The sequence below is a fragment of the Tupaia chinensis genome, unplaced genomic scaffold, assembly GCF_000334495.1.
Source record: "Tupaia chinensis unplaced genomic scaffold, TupChi_1.0 Scaffold145907_1, whole genome shotgun sequence".
Lineage (NCBI taxonomy): Eukaryota > Metazoa > Chordata > Mammalia > Scandentia > Tupaiidae > Tupaia > Tupaia belangeri.
The window spans coordinates 862,364-878,088 of NW_006205765.1; the positions used below are offsets into that span (position 1 = coordinate 862,364).

Consider the following 15,725-nt stretch of genomic DNA (forward strand, 5'->3'; position numbering starts at 1 on the left):
AAAAGTACTAGAGTTTGGGACCAGCAGTTAGTGTAATGGCTATGTCGCTGGACTCCCACTGGATCCAGTGGCTTAAAACTCATGCCGGGCGTGTGTGCGTGCATGCCCAAGACCCCGAGAGAAGAACGGAGGAGAAGGGATTGCGGCGTGGCCATCCCTCCTGGGGGGTGATTTCTCGCTTTCTATCTCTCTGTCTCTCTCTGTCTGTCTGGCGAGCGCACGCGCCCAATAGCAAAAACATCTCCCAAAAAAAAGAAAAGTACTAGAGGTTGAGTCAGAGGGGGCATCTTAAGAGGGCCTAAGAGGCGATTCAGTTTAGGGACAAGGCACAAATTATGTAGACAGAGCCTGAATTTGAGATCTAGCATCCCTTTGGTGAGACTCACCCTATTTAACCTGCACCTCAGCTTCCTCATCTGCGAAATGAAAATCACACTTTTACTTCAAGGTGATCACATGCAGTGAGAAAATATCATTGAAATGATGGGACCAGCAGTTAGCATAATGGCTATGTCACTGGATTTCCATGTGGTCGACCACGGTTCAAGTCCCAGACCTGGTGACTTAAAACTCACGCCAGGCATGAGTGCGTATGTGCCCAAGATCCCAAGAGGAGAAAGGAGAAGGGATTGTGGTGTGGCCATCCCCCCTGGGGGGTGATTTCTCGCTTTCTGTCTCTCTGTCTCTCTCTTTCTGGCAAGCGCACACACCCTATAGCAAAAACCTGTCCAAATAAAAGAAAATATCATCGAAATGATTAGTACAAAGAGCAGCACAAGGGAACCAGCAGTTAGTGTAATGGCTATGTCGCTGGACTCCCACATGGTCAACCGTGGTTCGCGTCCCGGACCCGGTGGCTTAAAACTCACACCGGGCGCATGTGCATGCTTGCCCAAGATCCCGGGAGGAGAATGGAGGAGAAGGGATTGCAGCGTGACCATCCCCCCTGGGGGGTGATTTCTCGCTTTCTGTCTCTATGTCTCTCTCTGTCTGTCTGGCGAGCACACACGCCCTATAGCAGAAAAAAAAAATAAAAAAACTCTCAAAGAGCAGCACAAAGAGGTGTCCCAAACTAGTCATTGCTACCATATTGTGTGGCTGCAACTACCTGCCCTTCACAACCTGCTCCAAGGCACCTCGCCCCACTCCCTCCCTGGACTGTGAGCTCCTGGCAAGCAGGAGCGGGTCTGATTCATCCTTATATCTACCCCACACTTCCCACATAGAACTCGGCATGTTTCGAGCTCAATGAAAGTCTTGCAATTGACGGTGAGCGTGTATAAGCAATTATAGTAACTAATAAGCTGAATGATGTTTTCATGGAGGTCAGAGAAGTCACTGAGTCCGAAATGATCAAATGACAGGATGGGCTGAGAAAAGTCATGCCGGGACTCACTCCTATTCCCAGAGGCAGCTGAGCTCCCCTCTGAAGCTCGCTGGGGAAACATCCACTCCTCCGCACATGGGCAAAAAGATGCAGGCTTCCCCTCTTGTGATCACAGAGCATTCCCACAGCAGCAACTCTAGGAACGAACATGCAAGGGCTTCGACCAATGTGAGTTCGTGCTCTGTGAAATCCCAAGGCAGGCTAGTACTTCAACAGACACTACTGCACACAACAATTTTGTGAACCAGGTAAATGTGATTGGTCTCAACCTCACACTGTAGATGGAGGAGGCAGAGATAAGTTTGTTACTTCCCTCTGGTTAAATAGGAAACTACAAAACACAAAACAAAGGCATAATCCTGGATCTTCCAGAGTGAAATCCACCATGCATAGCTTTTCCTACACCACAACCATCCCACACCGGCCCCTGAGTAACCAGATGAGGAGCCCTGTGTGCACTCAGAGATGGGAAAATGCAAACCACAGACCACGGTGAACTTCCAGCGCAGCAAGCAGCATGGGCAGGGTCTCCTCAGAAGCTACCGTAGCATCTTAACAAAGGAGGAAGAAAGCTGCCACCCCTCCCTCCACATGAAACTGCTCGTCAGTGAGGACGGGTCCTTCAAGCTTGTCTGCTTCCCTTTCCCTTTCAGAGTCTTTGGAATTGATGTTCACACCACCCAATTTGGTCACTGACTCCCAAAGGGCTGCAAAGAAGTTTTTAAATACAACTTTTGAATCTATAGTACATTCAGAGGGTTCAAAAAAAATTTTAATGAAAAGCAAGAAAGAGCAAACCCTCAATACCAGCCCCATTTCCTTCAGCCTTGTTCTCACCTTCATTTTCCCACCACCACCTTGTTTACCCTGCTAGGATTTATTAACAGATACAAGCAAAAGTGAACATATAGTCTATCCCCTCCACCTTCTGTCTACCAAAAACGCAGCCTGCTGTTGAAGAGTGTTAGGTGAGCAAATCCTCTCTCTGCCGCTTTCTAGGACACAGGAGGCCTCTGCTGTCTCCAGTCCCTGCGTCCTTCATGCCAGCAAGCCCAAGGCCAGACAGAGGCCAGGCGATCGATAAGCACTTGCTGGAGGGGAAAGCCAGGCTGAATGGGCGAATCGATCTCTGGGGACAGTCCAGGGTGTGTGTAAGGCGAGTGCCTGCTGACTGACACCTGTGACAAAGCAGTCACCTTTCCTCAGAAGGTGGCAGCGTCCAGGGCACCTGCTCCTGGGGAAGTGCAAAGTTCAAAGGTCAGATGTCACCAGAGTGGTAATGGCTTCACCCTCCACCTTTTGGCAATGGGCAACAGCAGTACTCCATCCTCCTCTAAGTCACCAAAGAAAGAGCCTGGCTGCAAAGGATTCCATTGCTTTCTTTTTATCCTTAAAGTATTATTTATTTATTTAATTCCATTTGTTATTTTTTAATTTGGCCAGAGAGAGAGAGAAAAGGAAAATGAGAAAGCAAGCCACCAGATCCGGGACTCAAATCATGGTCAGCTGTATAGGAATCCAGCACCTTTAACCACCATGCCCACCTACTGGCTCTGCATTGCATTCTTTTTTTGTATAATTATTTATTTATTCATTCATTTATTATTATTATTATAGTTTGACCAGAGAGAGACAGAGGATGAGAGTGAGAGAGAGAGGGAAGTGAGAAAGCAAGCCACCAGATTCAGGACTTGAACCCTGGTCGGCCATGTGGGAGTGTCCAGCACCTTAACCACCACGCCACCTGCTGATCCCTGCACTGCACTTTTTTAAAAAACAAACAAACAAACAAACAAACCTCTGAGAGTTGGGCCTGGCCCTGAGTACTTGTATTTTTTTTTTTTTGGAGAGATTTTCACTATAGGGCGCGTGTGCTCGCCAGACGGACAGAGAGAGACATAGAGACAGAAAGCAAGAAATCACCCCCTAGGTGGGATGGTCATGCCTCAATCCCTTCTCCTCCATTCTCCTCTCGGGATCTTGGGCACACACACACACGCGCCCGGCGTGAGTTTTAAGCCACCATGTCCGGGACGTGAACCGCGGTCGACTACATGGGAGTCCAGCGACAGCCATTATGCTAACTGCTGGTTCCCTGCATTGCATTCTTAAAGAGAACAAAGATGTTCAGAGATTTAAGCAGAAATGGATGATCCTCTTTCAACTCCCTGGTTTCTTGCTTCTTTGTAAATCACCCCAGAGGGCTGGAGACTGTTCTGCCCCATCTAGACGGTGACTTGACCCAGCTTTGAGGACTTGCTGGTAAGGGAGCCCAGTGGTGAAGGGGACCTTGAGCCAGAGGCTAGGAAAGGCACCAGAGGCTAGGCTTGGCACCAGCAGTGGCTCCTGCTCACAGGTGGTGCAAAATCAGTGATGGAGAAGGGGGTGTGCACATTGCCAGCAAAGTGGACTAGTATTTTGGGGAAGTTTTAATTTGCTTCAATTAAAAATTCAGGGCAGCTCCAAGCGAAACAGAAGTAGGTGAATTTATTTTCTGAGCCTCTGCACAGGCTGCTCTGGGCCCCCCACCCTCTGCAGGCCCGTTACCAAGAGACCCAGTCTCGCGTTCTCAACTGGCAGGTTCCAAGACTCACATTCTCCCTCCATTCTCCTCAAGGCCAGACCAGGGCCCTGCTGTGCAAAAATTAATCTTAAAAATCAATCTTTTTTCTTGTAGTTGAGTGGTGTAAGTAATTACCCTTTTCCAGGGAAAATACATATATGGATGTACGTGCACTGAAATTTCTGGATACAAAAAGTAACAATGCTCAGCTCTAGAGACAGGAGGTAGGGGCTCAGGGATAAGAGACCAACTCACCTCTTACTGCATACCCTTAGGTACACTGTAAGTTTTTCCGTGTGTTTATTGCTTATCAAATAAAAATAAAAGCTTTTTAATGATCTCTTTTGATTTTTTTAAAAAGTTTCTGTCTTTCTTGAGCAAAGAATTTCATACTGACAGAAAGATCCCCAGTGGGCTCTTGAAATGGTGATGCACCCCCAGCTTCAGTCAGCCCCTGACCACGGGCACACACGTGGCAGATGTACTCAAGGTCTTTGGACATGGACCAGGAACTTTCCCACGTAGGTCAGCCTCAAAGAGCCTCGAGAGCTCGGCCCTCGTGGCCAGCAGCTCCAAGCCCACCCTCTCCCAGCCCACACTTGTCCTGTGGTGGTATTGGTTGCTCCAGCGAAAGGCCAGGGCTGGGTTCTCGTGAGCATTCCTGGACCAGTACCACAGCCAGACATGGAGGCCACCTGTAATGGAGTGGGGCGGCCCACCCAAGACGGCTCGGTGAAGCTGTCTGCCAGAAGGCAATGGCTGAAGGACGGGGTGCCAATCCTTCCCCTGCCACAGCCAGACTTCACATACCCTCTCCACCGACACCCTCTACAATGGCCTGAGGGCCCCACTAGGTCCCAACTGAAATCTGAGTGAGAACCTCACTGACCCAGCTGTTTGACAGTGACCCCTGCCAGGCTACATGAGAGTCACTGCCGGCGAGTCACTGGGTGCTTATGGGTTAATTCTACCTGATCCCATAAGCTGGGGCCAGAGCAGAGATGGAGACAGGGTCTCACAGTACAAAGAAGGCTGCCCACTCAGGAAGGGGCAGTGGCTGTCAGGCCTCATGAGTGATGCATGTAAGTACCACCCATGACATCTGGAATGGAAACCACTTTATTGATACCTGAGAAAAAGTACAGAGGATGCATTCCTATTGGCCACTCAGCCTGCCCCCCGGGCCAGCCATTCCTCCCTGCCCTTCAGCCAAGGTCACTTGGGGCCTCTCTGGTCAATGCCCAAAGCCTGGAGAAGTCCACAGCCAGGGTCTGGAAGCCAGAGCCAGAGACCAGCAGAGCGAACATCTGCAGCGTGGCTCCTGAGGTCAGGGCCAGTGTCCGTATGGAAGCCTCATCGGTCAAGGTCTGGAGCCTCTTGAGTTGCAGTCCGGAGTCTGATGGAAAACAGCTCCTCCCAGGGCTCCCGGATCCGGGCCAGCAGGGCTGTCAGCTGCTCCTGACACACAACACGGAGCGCCCAAAAACTCTCCAGCCGAGATACCTGGCAGACCAAGCAGTCACAAAGTGAATCTCAGAGGGGGCCACATCAGGGCAGGGACAGAGGTCTCAGGAGAGGACTCACCTCCTTGGCTCATCACCTCTTTTCTTCCCCAAGCCTATGTCACTCCTCATAAAGACCCTGATTCTGAGTTTCGTATACAAAACGGATTGACACTACCTCCAGGGAACGTCATGGTTAGTATCTCGTCTCTAGCCTTGTCACCGAGAACACAAGTTCTGGAGTCAATTCCAAGGAATTGTGTGGGCTCATTTCCCGGCTCTACCACTTGTGAACTGACCAGCTTGGTTAACGTCCCCCAACCCTCAGCTTCCACATTTGCAAAACAGGGCCAATAACAGCACCTTCTCAGGTGATGGCACACAGCCGGCCCAATCATGCCAACCCCATGGTCTCACTGAGGCTTGTAGCTAAAAAAACACTGCCCCCAGGCCAGCAGGTGGCACAGTGGTTGATGCAGCTGAATCCTACATGGCTGACTCCACAGTTGGAGTCCCAGACCCAGTGGCTTGTAAAGGGGAGCACGAATTTGTACATGGTCGTTGGGAAACCCATGACATCTGGAATGGAAACCACTTTATTGATACCTGAGAAAAAGTACAGAGGATGCATTCCTATTGGCCACTCAGCCTGCCCCCCGGGCCAGCCATTCCTCCCTGCCCTTCAGCCAAGGTCACTTGGGGCCTCTCTGGTCAATGCCCAAAGCCTGGAGAAGTCCACAGCCAGGGTCTGGAAGCCAGAGCCAGAGACCAGCAGAGCGAACATCTGCAGCGTGGCTCCTGAGGTCAGGGCCAGTGTCCGTATGGAAGCCTCATCGGTCAAGGTCTGGAGCCTCTTGAGTTGCAGTCCGGAGTCTGATGGAAAACAGCTCCTCCCAGGGCTCCCGGATCCGGGCCAGCAGGGCTGTCAGCTGCTCCTGACACACAACACGGAGCGCCCAAAAACTCTCCAGCCGAGATACCTGGCAGACCAAGCAGTCACAAAGTGAATCTCAGAGGGGGCCACATCAGGGCAGGGACAGAGGTCTCAGGAGAGGACTCACCTCCTTGGCTCATCACCTCTTTTCTTCCCCAAGCCTATGTCACTCCTCATAAAGACCCTGATTCTGAGTTTCGTATACAAAACGGATTGACACTACCTCCAGGGAACGTCATGGTTAGTATCTCGTCTCTAGCCTTGTCACCGAGAACACAAGTTCTGGAGTCAATTCCAAGGAATTGTGTGGGCTCATTTCCCGGCTCTACCACTTGTGAACTGACCAGCTTGGTTAACGTCCCCCAACCCTCAGCTTCCACATTTGCAAAACAGGGCCAATAACAGCACCTTCTCAGGTGATGGCACACAGCCGGCCCAATCATGCCAACCCCATGGTCTCACTGAGGCTTGTAGCTAAAAAAACACTGCCCCCAGGCCAGCAGGTGGCACAGTGGTTGATGCAGCTGAATCCTACATGGCTGACTCCACAGTTGGAGTCCCAGACCCAGTGGCTTGTGCAGGGGTGCCCGAAGTCCCAAGGGAGGACTGGAGGAGAAGGCAGCCATCTGTCCTCTGCCCCTGAGAGGTGACCCCTTACTTTCCCTCCCTCTCCCTTTCTCTCTCTCTCTCTCTCACACACACACACACACCTCGTCGTAGAAGGCCAGCCGCAGGTCCTCCGGGGCCGTGCGGTAGAGCAGCACAGAGCTTAGGCTGCTGAGTGGCTGCTGCTCCCTGACACATACAGCAGGGCCTGGCCCCGAGGGAGGGGCCTTCTCAGAGGCTTCACCAGATGCTGCTGGAAGAGGGGGTTCTGCCTGGGACCCTGCAGGGCCCTCCTCTAACAGGTACAGGGTAGACAGCGTCAGCAGCAGAGACACAGGACACGTAGATGAGCCTGGAGGGAGAGGTGAGGTGAGGCCTGGAGCCCTGGGGGCCAGTGTCGCAGTGCTGCTCAGGAGGAGAACAGGCAGAAACCACATTGGAGGGTGGGCCGCAAAGCAGCCTGTGCCCTGGGGCCAAGATCCTCATGTCTGGAACTCCAGGGATCCAGACTTAAAAACCTCTGAGGCCTAAGAAAGGGAACTTGCCCAAACACCCACCCCGCTCAGAAACAAGGGTCCCTCAACACCGTCTGCCTTGCTTCCCGACAGGATGTGGAGCAGACCCAGCCAATGGGCTCCACTTTGAAGGTCCACACTCAATGCAAAGGATGCCTCTGAGCAACTGCGGATGCAGGGTACCCCCTGGCCCCGTGCAGGGCACAACACCGAGACTCACTGGGCATGCCCCACCTGAGAGGAAGCCGATTCCGATGGCCAGTTGCTACTAGGGCAGCACAGGGCACTGGGCCAGTGCGGGGAAAGACAGGAGCACCTGCAGCACAGGGGCCTCACCTTCAACCAGGAACACCCGAAGGTAAAAGAACTGGGGGGCTTCCAAGGAAGAGTCTTTTTCCAGCAATGGCCTGGGGGAAACGGCAGACACAGGAAGAGGGTTGGCCAGGGCAGGAAGTACTTGGAGGGAGGGAAGTGGGGAGGAAGCACTGGGGCCGGGTCGGGAGAGGACACAGGGCCCGCAGAGAGGGGTGGGAGTGAGGACAGGTGGCAGCCCAGGACAGTGCCTGAGGCTCTGTGGAGAGAGGGCCTGGGCACCAGTCTAGCCTTGGCCCCCTGGCGGCTCACCAGAGCCGGTGCTGTGGGGTCACCTCCTCCTCAGTGGCACTGATGCAGTTCCTCCAGGCAGGGGGCAGAGACTTCAAGACATCTGAACAGGGACAGGGACCCTTAGAAGGTCCTGCTTCTCTCTATCCCAGCCTTTCACTTCACAATGCCTTCCCATCCTCCGTATTTCGTTTTCAGTAATTACCAAGGACAAATCCTCTTACCATTCTGTCTCCACTGCTGGGTGCCAGACTTGCGGAGCTTGGCCCAAAGGCCCCACCCCTCCCTCCCTGCCTCTCCCTTCCCTCTCTCACCAATGAGCTCTTCCAGGAAGGCCCGGCAATGCTTGGCATCTCGGGGCAGCAGCACGCAGCTGCCCGTCCCAGCCGCCCACTCCAGCTGCAGGCTCTGTCCGGCCAGGCCCAGCTCTATGCCACTCAGGTCCTGCAGGGGAATGGCTAGGGTGGGCTGTAGCCAGCTAGCGGGAGGCCCGCTGTGGAGAAAGAGGGGCAGAGGGAGGAAATCAGTAAGGGTAGGAGGAGACAACAGGGAGGCCTGACCCTGGCCTGGCCATGGTCCCGGCTCACTCACCAGATCTCACCTGTCACCTTCAACAGGTAAAGCCTATGGTCAGACACAACCACAAGGCACAGAAACTCTCCAGAGTGGCCTGTCATCAGTACTGGCACCTACACAGAAGGGGAAGTTGATGAGAAACCAGAAAAGACCCAGGAAGGTGCCAGACTAAAAGCTGAATTACTTGTAAGAGCACCTTCGGCCCAGTCCGCCCTGCTGTCGAACCACAAGTCCGTCAGGCTGACCTTGAGCTCAACAGCGACCCACACACCACCACTCTCTACTGCACTGCCCAGGCCACACTAGACCTCGGCAGCCTCTCAGCTGGTTTCCAGTCTGTCATCACGCCCCTCCACTATCCCCACTCTGCTAGACTACTCTAAAGCACAAAGCTGATCATCACCCCCCACATTAAGTCCCTCCGTGGCTGCCAGCAACCTTCGGGATCAAGTCTGAACTCCTCAGCAGACTCCCGAGGCTGCTCCCGACTGGCCCTGCCTGCTTCTCAGCCTCCTCTGGGCACACGGGCCACCCATCCTGCACACGCTGGCTGCCACCTGCCAGCTCTCCCACCAGCCCTGTTTGCTTGCACCTCCCACACAGCTGCTTCCATTACCCACACGTGCTTTCCCTCCCCACGCCGAACTCTTCCTTCAGAATTCGCCTCAGACATTGCCTCCCAGGGAGGCTTCCAGGCCTCTGCAGCCTAGATCTGACACCCCTTCCAGACCTTATCCTATATTGCCTGATCACTGTTGGTTTCTGAACCAGACAGTGACAGCGAGGGCAAGACTGACTTACTGGAGATCCTGAGTGTCTAGCACACAACAGGTGCTCAACAACGAGGGTCAACAACATGGCATACTTAAAGCAGCGAGGCCCGATGAGCAGCAGCAGGGCCATGCTAGGCAGCTCACAAGCACGAGCTCTCGGACCACCAAACCCCAAAGTCACAGTTATGGTCATCTCCAGTGCAGTGGGGTGATGACTGAGACTCTCATAACCAGGACATGCAGCACTAGGGGCCAGACTGGAAGCCAGACCCAGCGGGTCCCGAGCATGAGCTCAGTGTGCTGCTCTGCGTAGGGACACGGGCAATGCCAGGTGGCACAGACCTTGACGCAGCACTGGAACTCCTCGTGGGCATCTCTGAACACCTCGACATCCAGGAAGAGTCGGAGCCGGTGGTCCACGGAGCGGAGGCCATGGCGTTCAGGGGCTGGGGACAACGGGGCCATCAGCTTGGCCCCAGCAGCCCACAGCTCCATCTCTTCCGGGATCCCCAGCAACACCTCTTCCGCCCCCACACCCACCCCCATCTTCACCTCTACTCACGGGGACTGAGGCTCCAACTGCTGCGGCCACGGGAGGTCAGTGGCTGGGGAGGGAGGCCGTCAGTCCTGGTGTGCTGGTCACTGTGGCCAGGAGGGCCGCTGCCAGGGCTGGGGGACTGAGAGGTAGCTGGAAATTGCTCTTCCTGTGTTTGCTCCCTACTGGGGGCTCCCACACACTGAGCCAGGAGAACCACATGGTCGCTCCCACAGTTTGGACACACAGTAGGAGACTCTGGAGAGAGTGAACACAGTCCCCATGAGCCTCTCAACACAGCACACCACCCCTGACACACTCGTCATGTCCCCCACACACTCTTGATACACCCCTGTGCCCTCAACTCCGGCTTCACACACTACCACCATCCTCCAAGCCCCCCAGCTCCCTCTCCAGGCACAATGGCTGACCGATCACTCACTCCCACTGTGGAGGGCTAAGTGGAGCTAACCCATGGCCACAACCTCCTCAAAATACACCCTACCTTCTAAATTTGAACCCTCTAAGATTGGGTGAAACTCAGCCAGGCTGCTCGGTTTCCCTCCCACAGCCTTGGGCTCATCAAGTCCTTGGGTGCTCTACCAGCAACATCTAAAAGACCAAACTCGGGGGGTGGGGGGGACTCGCGCCAGATTTGGGTCCAATTCCAGGCTTCATCATTTACCAGCTCTATAATCACAGACCAGTCACCTAGGCTGTGTGAGCCAGGTTCCTCACTGTAAGATGGGGCGGCATGTAATAGTGCCAATCTTACGGGGTAGTTGGGGTGACTGAACAGAAGCCCATAAGGAATTCAGGACATGGACCAGCAGGGAAAGAAGAACCCCTCTGAGCAATGTGCTAGGTTTACGCTAGGTCCGGTACCGGGCTCTCCACACTCTGTCCCCATCGAATTGCCCTATCCTGGGGCGGCCAGGTGGCATGGTGGTTAAGGCACTGCACTTCCACATGACCAACTGTGGTTCGAGTCCCAGACCTGGTGTACTTTCTCGCTCTCCCTCTCTCTCTCTCTGTGTCTAAGTTAAAAATAATAATAAATAATAAAATTAAACAAATTAATTCTTTTAAAAAATTTTCTCCCTATCCCACTTTGCAAAGGAGGAACGAAAAGACTGAATAATTTACTCACTCTACCTCAGACCATACAGCTGGGCGCAGTGACAGCTGCAGCCATGTATGGGGACCTTTGCTCATGCCAGGCACTACGCCTGGTGCCTCACTGTCACATTTCAATCCCTCAACAGTACCACGGGGGGAGTTCATTCTCTGTTCTCAGATGACGCAGCTGAGGCTCAAATGAAAGGAATACTCATTGATAATGTCACCACAGAAGGGACCCCAGAGGCCACAGGACCCCATGACGTATGGTCCAAGCCTAAGAGAAAGTGCTGGGTGTGCGGAGACCTGCTGCTGCCCGGGCAGGTTCAGGGTGGCGGTGGGAGCAGGGCTGCATTTTCTGAATAAAAGTTAAAGCCTTTTGTAGGGAGTGGCCAAATCTGAGCTGATCAATGGTGACCTTTAAAAAGAAGCAGAGCACAGACTCACTCACCTGAGCCCATACTGCACAATCAGCAGAGGGTAAATGAAACTTTTGGCCAGAGGAAGCCAGGTGGGGTTATTTAGAACCACGGGACACAAGCCGCTCCACAGCTGCAGTCAACAGACGACCCCTGGCTTTACCTTACAACTCTCCCACCCCCACTGCCCTGTAAAAGAATAAACCTGAGAACCGCTCAGGGCCACGGCATTCTCCATCAGGGACCCCAGGACCGCCCGATCCCCGCTTTTCTCTCCTAGTGCATCTGTGTGTCTTTTCTAAATCCATGGCCATGCCCACTTGGGGTCTGTCCCACCGCCACCCCCGACCTGCTTCGTTGAGCTGGGGCACCTTTCTCTAGCTATTGCTAAGAAAAGTGGCTAATAGGCACATCCGGGTGATATGGGGGTTAAGGAGCTGGATCCCAGATGGACAGCTGTGCGGTTTGAGTCCTGGACCCAGCCGCTTGAGAAACATGCCAGGCACATGTGCATGCACACCCCAAATCCTGAGACGGGAGAAAAGGGACTGCAGTGTGGCCATCCCCCCAGGGGAGTGCTTTCTTACTTTCTCTGTCTCTCTCCAGCAAGTGCATGCACCCTATAGCAAAACTTAAAAAGAAAACAAGTGGCTGAAACATTTCATGTTTTGTGCCACTGTTATCAAGAATATTACCTTTTGTTCAGTGTCTTCAAAGACATCATTTTCTGACTGCTCAATAGAATAGAAAACTCTTGTGAAAAACGGAATACAAAGAGATGGGCCACAGGCACCATGTGCTATCAAGTTGCTCAAGGTCAGCCGAGCAAGGCCGCACCACGCCAGCTCCCAGCACCTCACACGCGGCCCCGCGTGCAGACAGGCGGCACTCCAACCTGACCCTGCGCCGAGGGCGTTTCTGAGATCAGCCAGAAACCCAAAGGCCTTAGAGTTATGAAAAAATAATGAGTGTGTTTAAGGACACTTAGAGATTGCATTTGCAGAGATTGCATTTCCTGACTTTTAGAGGAAAAAGAAACCAGGATCTAGTTTCTTCTTTCCTGTTTTCTTTTTAGTAAATGTAGCAGGCAGAGTTTTATTTTTCCTCCTAACAGAATAGTTGGTCCCCTCACCTCGTTCCTTTCTCCCTGAGGCCACTCTGCACTCCTCTACTCAAAACCACTTTCCCTGTGAAAGCAGAGGTGTGTGGGCAGGGAGGTCAAGGGCAGGGCTTGTACCTGTCTTTTGGAAAAGAGGCCTCCAGCCCTCCTCACTGTCTAGTCCCAACCGGGGCTCCTCTGGCTTGAACTCATGGCCGCAACGCAGACACTGGAATCTCCCCCCATGCAGGTCCCTGGCTTCCCCAAGCTGACTCCGAGCCGTGGCAGTGACCCGGGTCAGCACAGCAAGCAGCTCCTGAAAGAGGGCAGGTTGGAGGCAGCTGTGAGCGGCTGACTTGGACAGACACCCCTCATAGGCCCAGGGCCTCGTGTCTAGAGTCGCCCTCTCTGGCTCTCCCGATCTCCCCAGGGCCTCCTGGCCCATCACCTGGACGGCTGCATGGGCGTCAGGCTCGAGCACCACGTAGCGTCGCAACTGTCGGTCTTGGCAAATGTAGGAGAAGCGCAGAACGAGGATGGGGGCCCCAGGGAGCAGACGTGAGCCCTGCGCAGGACAGGAGAACCAGGTGAAAAACAGCAACTGGGAGGTGGGTGCAGGTTGGAGAGATTCGGGCTGAACTGGCATCCAAGCTTGGCAAGGAATCCCCACTCCTCACCTCCGCTGAGATGCCCACACCGTGCTTCATTCCCGAAGCTCCCTTCCTCAGCAACAAGCACCAGCGGGAGACAGAGACACACCAGACCAGTGCCTGGCACACAGCAGCCACTCTTAAGAGCTCCCCAAAAGCCCAGCACCTCTTCCAGACCCCACACCCCACCCACCTCAGGCACTGGGTCTCCCTGGGTCTGGGGATCAGGCTCCAGCTCTGCTGCCTCCAGACTCTGGAGCTCCAGTCGTTCCAGGGTTCGAGCTGCTTGAAGTTCCACTTCAAACAGGTGGGCCGAGGTGACCCGGAGGAAGCACTCCCTGCCCCGCACACCCTCCGGCCCTTCCAGGGGACACACCAGCATGGGACGGCAGAGCTCCGCTGCGGAGAGACCAAGGGAGGAGGTCTGTAGGGAGAAAAAGCACCCCAGAATTCTGCCCTCCACAGGGGGTGATCCTCCACCCAACAGGGGGAGTGCCACCCTCGTCTGGGCTCTCCTTGCTCTCCTAGACAGCGCAGCAGCATCAGGTCCCAGAATGCCCTGGGGCACAGAGTGCTCACCTTCCACTTCCTTCTGCTCCTGCTCCCCTTCCTCCTCCAGTTCCTGTTCCTTTTCCCCTTCTTGCTGTGGCTGTAGCCCTACATCCTCTGACATGTTCTGTGGAGATTCCTTGGGGCTTCTGGCTTCCTCCTCTGGGGGTGGGGTGCCGGGTACAGTCCCCGGGCCCGGGGAGTCCCGGGGAGATGTGCAGAGGGCAGGCATCTCGGCGGCAGCTGGAAGGGAGCTCCCAGAGGTCTCCAGGTGGTTCCGGTACTGCAGCCAGTCACAGCCAAACCGTTCCCGGAAGCTATTCATGAGCTCCAGCTCCCGCTGCTGCTGCAAGAACAACCCTGCGCCAGCGGGGGGCACGGAGCTGAGAGAACATGCCACCCCGGCACATCCCAGTCAACCCAGCAGCCTCCTACGAGCGCTCCTGTGTGTGAAACAGAGGGGTGTGTACAGGGCTGGGGCAGGGGCGGCTGCGGCTTCCCCCTAGTCCCAGAGCGTGCTCTGCAGAACGCTGCGGCCACACACAGTCCAGACCCACACACTGGATGCCACTTTGGGAGAGTCACATGCATGTAGCATAGTTAAGGTCCTAACGTGGCCTGCACGGAAGAGAGCTACTTACATTTGTTTAACCTGGTCTTCCCTGAACCTATCCAGCCACAATATCCCTTCATTAAATGACCTTTTGACACCCCCAAAATGAATGCTTCCTGAAAACTCTGGGAAATGCTGCCTAGGAACAGTTTCTTCTCTTTTTGTAAACTGAAAGGAAACAAAAAAGACCCAGAGCCCCTCTACGATGCTCCACTCTCCAAAAAAATGAAATTTCTCCCACTAGACCTGTGCAGTAACTTAGAGACTGGAGAGAGCTGAATGGGATGAGGAGGGAGCAGGGTAAGGCTGACTTACCAGCCGGGGAGGGATCCAGAGTCCGGGGCTCAGGGTCTGTGTCACTGGGTTCTGAGATGCTTGCCCGCCTTACACGGACTCGGCTCTGAGGTGGTGGAGATGACCTTCTGTGAAAATCAGGCCTCTACCCTGCCACCCAAGGCTGCCCACCCAGCTACCCAAAAGAAACCCAACCACAAGCAAGAAGAGCCTCACTACCCCAGCTCATCAACAGGCCAGAGCTCCGTGGTAAGACCCAACCCCAGGCACGAAGGACACCACTTACCTTAACCTTAGGGAGCGGGGGCTGGGCCACAATACCCCCTGAAGATAGGCTGTCACTCAGGTCGGGGCCACCCGAGGTTTCGGTGGTATTCCCTACTGGCCAGGGTTGAGGTGGGGCCACAGGGCCAAGCCCCAAGCATGCAGGGGTCTGGTGTGTGACAACCAAAGAAAGGAGAGGCTGGAACCAGGGGCACCGCTCTGTCCTGCCCACACTGGCCACCAGGTGGGGCCCTGCTTCCCACTGACAGAGACCCCGAGGCTGGCCACCCTCATCTCCCTAACCAGAACCTTCCCTTCAGGTCTTCCCCTAACAGTCCTGGTCCACAGGGCCCTTCCATCACACTGACCTGAAAATCCATCGGTGATAAGACCTTGCCATCAAGAAGGAACTGAGTAAAGACAAAGAGGAGAGGGGCTGGGAACCAGAAGTTAGTGTAATGGCTATGTCACTGGACTCCCATGTAGTCGACCGTGGTTCGCGTCCCGGACCCGGTGGCTTAAATCTCACACCGGGCGCATGTGCGTGCATGCCCAAGATCCCGAGAGGAGAATGGAGGAGAAGGGATTGTGGCATGACCATCCCCCCTAGGGGGTGATTTCTCGCTTTCTGTCTCTATGTCTCTCTCTGTCTTTCTGGCGAGCGCACATGCCCTATAGCGAAAAAAAAAAAAAAGAGGAGAGGGGCTGGGTGGAGGCCATCACA

At 54.3% G+C, this 15,725-nt stretch overlaps 1 protein-coding gene across 6 annotated transcripts in view; it reads right to left on the minus strand.

The window, feature by feature from the left end:
• Positions 1–6,030: 6,030 nt before the first annotated feature.
• STK11IP (serine/threonine kinase 11 interacting protein) overlaps positions 6,031–15,725 on the minus strand; it is an 18,701-nt gene continuing 9,006 nt past the window's right edge. For 5 of the 6 annotated variants that reach the window (XM_006168601.3, XM_006168600.3, XM_014584227.2 and 2 more), the window contains 15 exons: positions 15,370–15,411; positions 15,024–15,170; positions 14,759–14,843; positions 13,861–14,190; positions 13,475–13,680; positions 13,080–13,196; positions 12,770–12,947; positions 10,022–10,252; positions 9,802–9,905; positions 8,702–8,799; positions 8,425–8,603; positions 8,132–8,213; positions 7,844–7,914; positions 7,097–7,344; positions 6,031–6,432 (listed from right to left, as the gene is read on the minus strand). In XM_006168601.3, the coding sequence (XP_006168663.1) occupies positions 6,283–6,432; positions 7,097–7,344; positions 7,844–7,914; positions 8,132–8,213; positions 8,425–8,603; positions 8,702–8,799; positions 9,802–9,905; positions 10,022–10,252; positions 12,770–12,947; positions 13,080–13,196; positions 13,475–13,680; positions 13,861–14,190; positions 14,759–14,843; positions 15,024–15,170; positions 15,370–15,411 (2,268 nt within the window). In that variant the 3' untranslated portion in view covers positions 6,031–6,282. Of the gene's footprint in view, positions 6,433–7,096; positions 7,345–7,843; positions 7,915–8,131; positions 8,214–8,424; positions 8,604–8,701; positions 8,800–9,801; positions 9,906–10,021; positions 10,253–12,769; positions 12,948–13,079; positions 13,197–13,474; positions 13,681–13,860; positions 14,191–14,758; positions 14,844–15,023; positions 15,171–15,369; positions 15,412–15,725 lie in introns of those variants that run through there. The other variant, XM_006168603.3, reaches the window with a different exon arrangement.